Source organism: Eleginops maclovinus, chromosome 21 (genome assembly GCF_036324505.1).
Source record: "Eleginops maclovinus isolate JMC-PN-2008 ecotype Puerto Natales chromosome 21, JC_Emac_rtc_rv5, whole genome shotgun sequence".
NCBI classification, from domain to species: Eukaryota; Metazoa; Chordata; class Actinopteri; order Perciformes; family Eleginopidae; genus Eleginops; species Eleginops maclovinus.
In genome coordinates this window covers 16,389,026-16,397,833 of record NC_086369.1, presented here as the reverse complement: position 1 = coordinate 16,397,833, position 8,808 = coordinate 16,389,026, and the positions used below count along the sequence as shown (strand labels likewise).

The window sequence follows — 8,808 nt, the reverse complement described above, 5'->3', positions numbered from 1 at the left end:
CTGCCGAGAGGAGAGTCAGGACCTCAGACGCTGCTCGCTCCTTCAGCTGTTCGGAAGTGGAAAAGCACATTAGGGCTCATTGTGCCGGCACATTCCCGCCGCGGTAGCTGCTCGGCGAGCTCCGTCCAGCCTGGCAGACACACACACACACACACACACACACACACACACACACACACACACACACACACACACACACACACACACACACACACACACACACACACACACACACACACACACACACACACACACACACACACACACACACACACACACACACACACACACACACACACACTCCATCTGAGAACATAATTTATCTGGATATTAAACGGGGGCCGTGCGGCTCCAAATAAAATTCCACGCATGTTTAATTCTCCAACGTGGTTTCGGAGGCTGAACAGTTTCTTCCCCGTCCGGGATACGGTTACGACCGCCTTGTGAAATCAGAAATAATAACTCGGCTCTCTTCGGCCTGGAGTGGTTTGATATGTTGATTACACACGGAGGAGAAGGACGATTAGAAACGTCAGGAGCCTCAAACGTGTGACGCATGTTCGAGGCTCCCAAGAAAAACCAGCACGAAAAATAACCTGAGAAGAATGCATCAAAAGCATATAAGCTGGATATTTCAAAATAAAGTCTGTATTGTTCACACCAAAGCTTGTTTTAAAGGTGTTGTATTTTTATCTGGGGTGGTTGTGCTGTTTTGTCTAGACTCGGAGCAGCTCCAGTTTCTCTTTGCTTCCTGCTGGGATTAGTGGCTGGGGCCTGTGACATCAGTGGGGGATAGTAAAGTTATTCCACTATTAATAACACACTATGGGAAAGGCTTGAGTAAAAATATGGCCTACAAAGGGAACGTGTTTTAATGTCAAATTGCATTTCCTCTACGGGACATATCCTGTGATACTTTCAGCGTTAGACGTTCATTTTGAGGGCAGAATATTGACCCTTTAAGTACCCCAATTATGCAAAGGTAGCAACTCCAGTATCAAAGACTTATTTGTATAGTCAACTCAGCTGAAATGTGATTAGAGGCAGTTCATAGGCTGTGGATGGAGTCAGGAGGCTGGTGCATGAAGATGAGCCTGAATGTGATGTTTGTAGGAACCAAAGATACACATATCTGCAGCTCTGAAAAGTGAGTTATTCCAAGACATTTCCCCTTTAAATGAAGTATTACATAGTAGATTTAAACAAAACAAACCAGAGGGCTTCCTGTAACAGTTCACAAATCAGTTTTATTAATTTAAACACAATCAAATAATAATGTCAAAAACATCTGTACACATATTTTGCAGACACAACAATCTTTTGCGTTTCACAACGACGCCCATGAAGAGTTTCCAGTTTGCATTATGATTGCAACATAATAAAAAAAAGCGTGCGGTATGAATCTAAAAAACTGTTCCTCTAGTTTACCTACCATTACCTTGATCTAGCAGCAATATGTAGATGTGTGGAGAAGACAGGGGGGTGAGGGGGGTCCAGAGTGAAATGTAAAGGCCAACAGTGATCATGTGCAAAGGAGGAAAGGTCAGAAACACAGCGAGTGTGTTCCCCTTTAAGAAATTCACAGTCGACAGCACATGTCCTGTTTGTTCACACGCCTCCCAGGGTTAGTGGATTTTCTCTCGACACCACAGAAGAAGAAGAAGAAGAAGAAGAAGAAAGAAGAAGAAGAAGAAGAAGAAGAAGAAGAAGAAGCATCGTGAGGGACACAGAATGTAAAATAAAAACACTGCATCATACAAAATGACGCTCGCTGTACAAGAGTTGTTATAGCGCTTGTATAAAATATAATAAAACCTATTCAAGCCTGCTTTTTCAAATCTCAAATGTGTTGTTGAGTGGCTCCCAGGAGGCAGGACATTTACCATGAACGGGGGGGGGGGGGCTGCAAGCTGCTGAAATGACTTTGCTGAAATGACTAAATGAAATGTCTCGACAGCCATGCGTTTGGTCGTGACAGAACGGTTCATCACAAATACACATCTTTTACGGAGCAACATGTGAACACATCAACACTCGCAGGCTCCGCCTCCTCCCCCGGATGCCTTTTTATTTTAATATTTTTTAAACGTCAATGAAAAAGCATCGCCACCTTTCATACCTAAATGAATATAGGAAGGAATAGTCCAGTGATTACAAACTTACACACACAAAGAGAGTTCCTCTATACACGATTGTCTCAGCATTGTAAATAAAGTTTTCTTAAATTATTAGAAAACCCCCTTTTAGATTTTCCTTCCTCGCTGTGGGTACTTTGCAAAAAGTCTTTCGAGGTACCTTCCCTCACAAAGTGTCCCCCCATAAATAACCAGCTCGGGACTCGTCGAGGAGAGACAGAACGAGATGGCGGCGAGGAGCCGGAAGACGGAGGGACGGGGGGGGGGGACGCCTCCAGCAGTAGTCTTTGCTGTACTTTAGTGTGGAGGCCGTCAGTAGCCCTCCTCACAGGTGTGAACCCTGACAGAGTCCCGGCACAAACAGGGGGCCGTAAAACACTGGGACAGCTTCAGAGAGCGACCCGTTCACAGTAACCGGGGCGAGCAGCTGCAGCGCTGTAAATCCACCTCGCCTCCAGAGGAACAACGAAAAAAACACAAGAGTTCAGGGTTAAGACAAAGTGTGACCACGTGTCAGCACATCCACCATCACCTCGTCTCCTCTCCAGATGTACGGGGGGGGGGCTGCAAGGATGGTGGTGGTGGAGAGAGGGTCCGCAGTGCTACAAGTACTCCAGGTCCAGAGCGTGGTGCAGGGCCATGAGGTCTGAGTGGCTGGAGATCCTCCAGAAGGGCATGTTGTGCTGGGGAGGGAGGGGGAGAGGACTGGATTAAAACACTGGAAATGGTTTAGGTTCAGAGACAATGATACTGGGTCCATGTGCTTCCAGTCCTGGGACTTCATGTTCTGTGCTTCCTTACATAGTTGGTACTCGAGTACAGAAGGTCAAATAAGTTGGTAAATGCCATCCAAATTCTGAGACGTGGTTTGGTAATTATTCTAAAATCAACTTAATTTTGGAGGTTATTAGCTTTTAATTGGCAACAGAGTTTTGTTATGTTGAGAACACAATTTATTTGGAGACCAGGCCCTACTGTAGCCCGTCTTAGCACGCGCAAAACATGAAGTCAGTAAGTCAGTTTCTCCAGAGAGAGCAATCAGATGGAGTGTGTGCAGGAAATGCTGTTTTCCAACTTAAACTCAGTGTGTTCAGTCTCCTCATGACATGCCAACTTAATTATTTGCAGACAAACAAATCAAAACCTTCCACAGCTCCTCTCTGCACCTCTTACACTCTGCTCCCTCCCCCCTTTATGCTCGTTCTCTGGGTCAATCGGCTCATCTGCTTCACCTGGACATCAACCTGACCCTGCTCACTGTGGGGTTTGTAGTCTTTGACTGGACGCCATGATGGTCTGTAGTCCTTGTTACACACACACACACACACACACACACACACACACACACACACACGCTCCTTTCCTCACATGTGTAGCTCTGCAGCCACATGGTACAGCTACAGAACTGTTTTCTTATAAACTGTATTTTGTTTGAAAAAAAGTTTAATTTTATTTGTTTTTTTGTCTTTTCTCTTTTACTTTAGCCATACCTCTACTTTGTATTTTCTCCTAAATAAATGCTTGAAAAAAGCCAATACATTGTGAGAAATTCCCTTTTGTTGCACCTATCAGTGTCCCCCCCCCCCCCCCCCCCCAGGCTCCTTTCCTGTGTGTTTGGGACGGTGCGAAAGAGCTGTTGTTGCCGGGCAGAGGACGGGGGGAAACCTGAGTCTCGGAGCATGAAAGGAGCTTGTCAGGTAGAGTCTCAGCTCCTCAGTGTGTTCAGCCCATTACCCCCCAGCCCTCCCCCTGTCCTCCCCCCTTATCAAAGGTATGGCCTCCCAGGCATATGTTCTGCTCAGGAGCGCCTGCACTGACCCCTGAAGAGCTCTCTGCTTTTTGTTTTGTAAATTGTCTTTGCTTTTAAGTTTAAGAGCTGCAGATGCTATCTGTGCCGGGTGACGGTAACAACTGAAGGCACGATTGTTTCAGCGCTTTCTTTTTTCTGTCAGAGGAATGAGGGTTGAGAGAAGTCTGAGCTTTTGTAGTTGCTCACACTGTCAGGGCTGACGTGAGGCTCCTGACGGCTGAAATCGTGCTGTTATTCCACGTCCTCTGTGATGTTGACACAGGAACCTTTTACCGCATGGCGTGTCGTGGGACTCGCTGCTCTCAGACGCCTTATCCTCCCATCACTGTCACACTCCAACAACTGCACGCTGAAAGAAAAATATTTGCATCCCCCCCCCCCCCCAATCATCCTGATTCCCAGGGTGTGTTGGGCTCTCAGAGCTTTGCACCGATCCGGGGAAGAGGTAGCGTCCTAATCGCTCCTCATCTGCTCGGTGTTTACGGAGAAACAATGAGGAGCTGGAGGCGTTACAAACCCTGTGGCTGTCTGATTAATCTACGAATGAATGTTTGGTTTGCGTCCAAACTTTGTGGAAACAAAACGAGAACACCGTCAGATCGCTCGGTGCATTTGATCCGTCTGCTGACAGGCCACAGGAACTCTTCTGATTCCATCCACAATGATTTACGCCTCCTTTATTCACGATGAGGGCACACACAGCAGGAATATATAATTATACCAGCCCCCCCTCGCTCTGTGAACCTGAGAGGATCAGAGGTTTCTCTCTTATGTTTTGTACTCTGAACTCCTGACCTTAAGAGGAGTAATCAACATGTATTTTTGTGTGTTTCTGCTTTATTCCCCTACCTTTTTCGAGCCTTGCTCCTCTTCCACACCATCTCCGACGACAATGTAAACAACTTTCCTCCCGAACCGCTGGATGACTCTCTCGAAGCAGCTCTCCTTCCCTGTTGGGAGGGGGGGAGCGGGATGTAAGTGGATGCAAACACATCGAGTGGATTCAAAGGCACAAGGGTGACAAGAGCCCCCTTTAAAAACACCACACATACAGAAGAGTGCAGAGTAAACACTCCAAGGAGCCGGGATGAGATCAGAGAGCAGATAGAGGGTCTGAGAGGCATTAACTCTGTTGTCCTGCTCCTCAAACTCTGGGACAAATGGACCTAAATCAGCTGGAATCAGTGGTGCATGCTGCAGGGTCTGCAGAGGAGGACCATCTGCACCCCCCAAAGAAACCATTTGCAAATCTGTTATCCACCCTTCCAACAGGAGACCCTTCTGACATGCCTAATAGTGAAATGAAAGTCCAAAAAGGATGAAATGTGTACTATTAAAACACTATCGGCAAATAACAGGACTTGAGTCGGGTTGGAAAGGTTTAAAAAGTATGTTTTTTTGACAAATAAAGCCTCAAACATGTCCTATCATTGAGGCTTTTCTACGTCTTTTTCTCCACTAATCCAAAGCTATACAGAGTGGGAAATTATGAACAAAAGAGAAACTGGGGGTGAATTATTCCTCAAACTCTACAAGGAGCTCCTCTCTCCTCTGGGGGTGAAGCTCGATGTTTATTTTGCATTTGAAACAGTGAAGAAGGGGAGGACGGGAGGAAGAGGGGGGAGATTTTGAGCAGAAGAAGAGGGGGGTCTTGTTGCTGTGGAATGACATAAATGTGCAGAAGTGGTTTCATATGCAGAGGCTGAACAGGAGAGGCCTGGGGAGGCCCCGCTGCAGGAAAATAATCCCAGGCTGATTAGGCCGATTCCTTCAGAGAGGAACATCAACCGTCTCCGGTGACGGTGTCTCCCGAGCCGTCCACGCCTCCGTCCCAGCACAGAGGTGTGTCTCTGCTCGTTACACTCACAGGCACTCAGGGATTCATCAAATCGTTACCTATTTTGGTTGCACTATAAATATTCTCGATGGGGAAGACGATCCCCAGGCCGTAGAGCAGGACCTTGGCGAGCGCCGGGATGAGCTGCGTGGTGGTGACCAGGATGTTCACACAGTTTGACCTGCAGGGAGACAGCTTTATGAATCACAGTGCGGGAGGACAGAGTCTCAAAATAAGAAATCAGAGCTCCGGCATTTCCTCCAACAGCTCGGGAATATAGAGCTGAAATTATTTACACCACATGTGAGTTTATAGACGTGCGGTGTGGGACTGGGTACAATTTTCCTCCGTGGAGTCCTACCTTGAGTGGATTAATGTTAGTGCTTTCAGTGCCAGTGTTAACCAGGAGTCCGTCAAGGCTTCAATTTCTGCTCGCAATTGCAACCAGGCTTCCCTTTTGGCCGGGCCCAGCAGACCTGAAACGCAGGGGAACATTGTTTGGGTTGGACCGGCACTCCAAATACTGCTGAAATTTACAAAATTCACCCTGACCAAGTGTTGCGGCATGTGTGCTTTTAGAACACACACATAACACACACACACACACACACACACACACACACACACACACACACACACACACACACACACACACACACACACACACACACACACACACACACACACACACACACACACACACACACACACACACACACACACACACACACACACACACACACACACACACACACACACACACACACACACACACACACACTTTCTCCTCCACAGGTCTGCTTGTTGGGGATTACCTCCGACATTATTTTTGTAGGTGGTGTAGATTTCTTTTACTCTTCTGTAGCGGAAGGCCAGTTTTCTCATCCAGTCCACGCCCCCCCGCACGCCCGTGGCCAGACATAGATTGGCGCTGGTGGCTGCTGCATGGAAACCATCAGCGCCAAAGTTATACGTACTGGGAGGATGAGAAAGGAAGGGATCAGCACAGAACACACAGGGCTCGGTTTATTCAGAATATATTAAGATCAAAGTGCTGTACCTCAGATCCTGGCCGTTATCGTCGGAGGACACGTCGTCGATATGTACCTGGTCACACTCCTGTAACACACACAATTAAAGCTTTAGAGTAACGTAGGATGCACACACCTTTAAAGAGGGGTTTCTTTATCAGAAAAGGACACTCCCAACACTTAACAGGCTAATTTCCCCTGGAATTCAGATATTTATTCAGGAATATGTGCATGTTTCTGGACAGCTCAGCCTCAAAAGCTAAATAATAACAACAAAAAAAGACCAAGTTTGTTGGCCTTGTGACATAAGCTGGCAAAAGTGGTGTTACCCACTGGTAAATCCTGCAAAAGCAGGTTGACGTTAAAAAAGCTCACGTTAGCTCAGTTTGTTTCTCTCATAACTCCAGATCCAAACGTCTCAGCTTAAAACTGAATAACAAGTCAGTTTAGGACAGCTTCTGGTAGCTTATGTATGCTAAAATGAGACACAACGCCATTACTGGAGACCAGAGGAAGCTTTTCCTTCATAAAGCGACTCTTTTTAGGACATTTTAAAGTGGAAATGTTGTCGTTTTATACCGTCAATCCTCTCCGCCTTACTTTCTCTGTGTGCAACACACACTGAGCTCATCTTCCTCATCAGAGAGCTGCCACTAGAGGGGTCTAAAGATATGCACACCACAGACACAACCAATTAAGTCTCAATCCAGAGACTCTAAACACTCCCCGGGTTGGCATGTGAGCAGCTATGTATGCACACACTGATATATATACATACAGTAGAGGGATGCATGAAGAGCCTTGGCATTAATGGTGTGTGTGTGTGTGTGTGTGTGTGTGTGTGTGTGTGTGTGTGTGTGTGTGTGTGTGTGTGTGTGTGTGTGTGTGAGTGTGTGTGCATCTCTAAACATGCGTTCCCCTGTGGGGGTGCAGCGTCTTAGAAAGGTGGAGGCGTCGTGCGGCTCCGCACTGATTCCTCCGGTACACAGTAACACAATCCAGACGTTCTGGTAAATGTAACCTACGAGAAGAATTGAACCTGATGCTAACCGCCAATGAAATTATGACCTCTGATTGCTGCTGCGCCACACACCAACACGGCCCCGGGGCCATCCAGCCAGCCAGAGTGCAGCAGAAAGCAGACGAAAAATCTGTTATTAGTTTTCCATTTATAGGGGAGCGAGTGCCTCCCCCCCCCTCTTCTTCCTCCCCTCTCACAGCGTCCTGCCTTGGCATTCAGATCAACACATCTCACTCTGAGCTGCTCTACCTTGTAGAATAAATGTGGCGTCCTGATCTGGAGTTTAAAAGGGCAGATGAAGCTCCTTCTCACCTGCTTAAAGTTACGTGTGAAATAATAATTTCTCCTGGAAATTGGAGCTTTAGGACCAGAATTCCTCCCCATTTTTTAAGCTTTTTAATTAAGTTTCATCCGGCTGTTAAGACAGGAAAACCCAGAGAGGACTTCCTTGTTTTCAGTCAGCCAAACGCTGACGTTATTGCATTCCTCTGTAATGCCGGAGCAGGGTAAGGGTAAGGGCTTTGGACTGTAAACCTTTTTTATTTTACTGGTTCCCCTCGGAACAAATTTTTCATCTCCCTGGATTTGTGGGAGGGGAGGAGAGGGAGGGAGGGAGGGAGGGGAGAGGAGCAACGTGAGGAGAAACTCGAACCAGCTGTTCTTTAACAGAATTAAAATCTTGACCCCGGACCCTCGCTCTAATGCAGCCATTCTCTCGCCAAGCCTCTCCCAGCAAGCCCTGAGATCCAAAGAGGAAAAGACTTTGACCCCCCGACCCCTCTCCCCTCCTCTCCGGCACCCCCGATAAAAAGGAGGGGGAAGGAGTCCAACGTGACCTCACATGGAGCCCCTCAATAATCTGCTTCCAGACACTCACCAGCCGAGCCTTAATAGACGAAGAAAGCAGCAATTTGTCCCGGCTGGAAGACAAATTTAAGGATCATTTATGTCTGCAAATGATCCTCCGATGCAAC

At 47.1% G+C, this 8,808-nt stretch overlaps 1 protein-coding gene across 6 annotated transcripts in view; it reads right to left on the bottom strand.

The window, feature by feature from the left end:
• Nucleotides 1-1,227: 1,227 nt before the first annotated feature.
• eya1 (EYA transcriptional coactivator and phosphatase 1) overlaps nt 1,228-8,808 on the bottom strand; it is a 64,418-nt gene continuing 56,837 nt past the window's right edge. For all 6 annotated transcript variants that reach the window (XM_063874002.1, XM_063874003.1, XM_063874005.1 and 3 more), the window contains 6 exons: nt 6,843-6,901; nt 6,598-6,758; nt 6,144-6,258; nt 5,842-5,963; nt 4,795-4,895; nt 1,228-2,818 (listed from right to left, as the gene is read on the bottom strand). In XM_063874002.1, the coding sequence (XP_063730072.1) occupies nt 2,738-2,818; nt 4,795-4,895; nt 5,842-5,963; nt 6,144-6,258; nt 6,598-6,758; nt 6,843-6,901 (639 nt within the window). In that variant the 3' untranslated portion in view covers nt 1,228-2,737. The remainder of the gene's footprint in view (nt 2,819-4,794; nt 4,896-5,841; nt 5,964-6,143; nt 6,259-6,597; nt 6,759-6,842; nt 6,902-8,808) is intronic.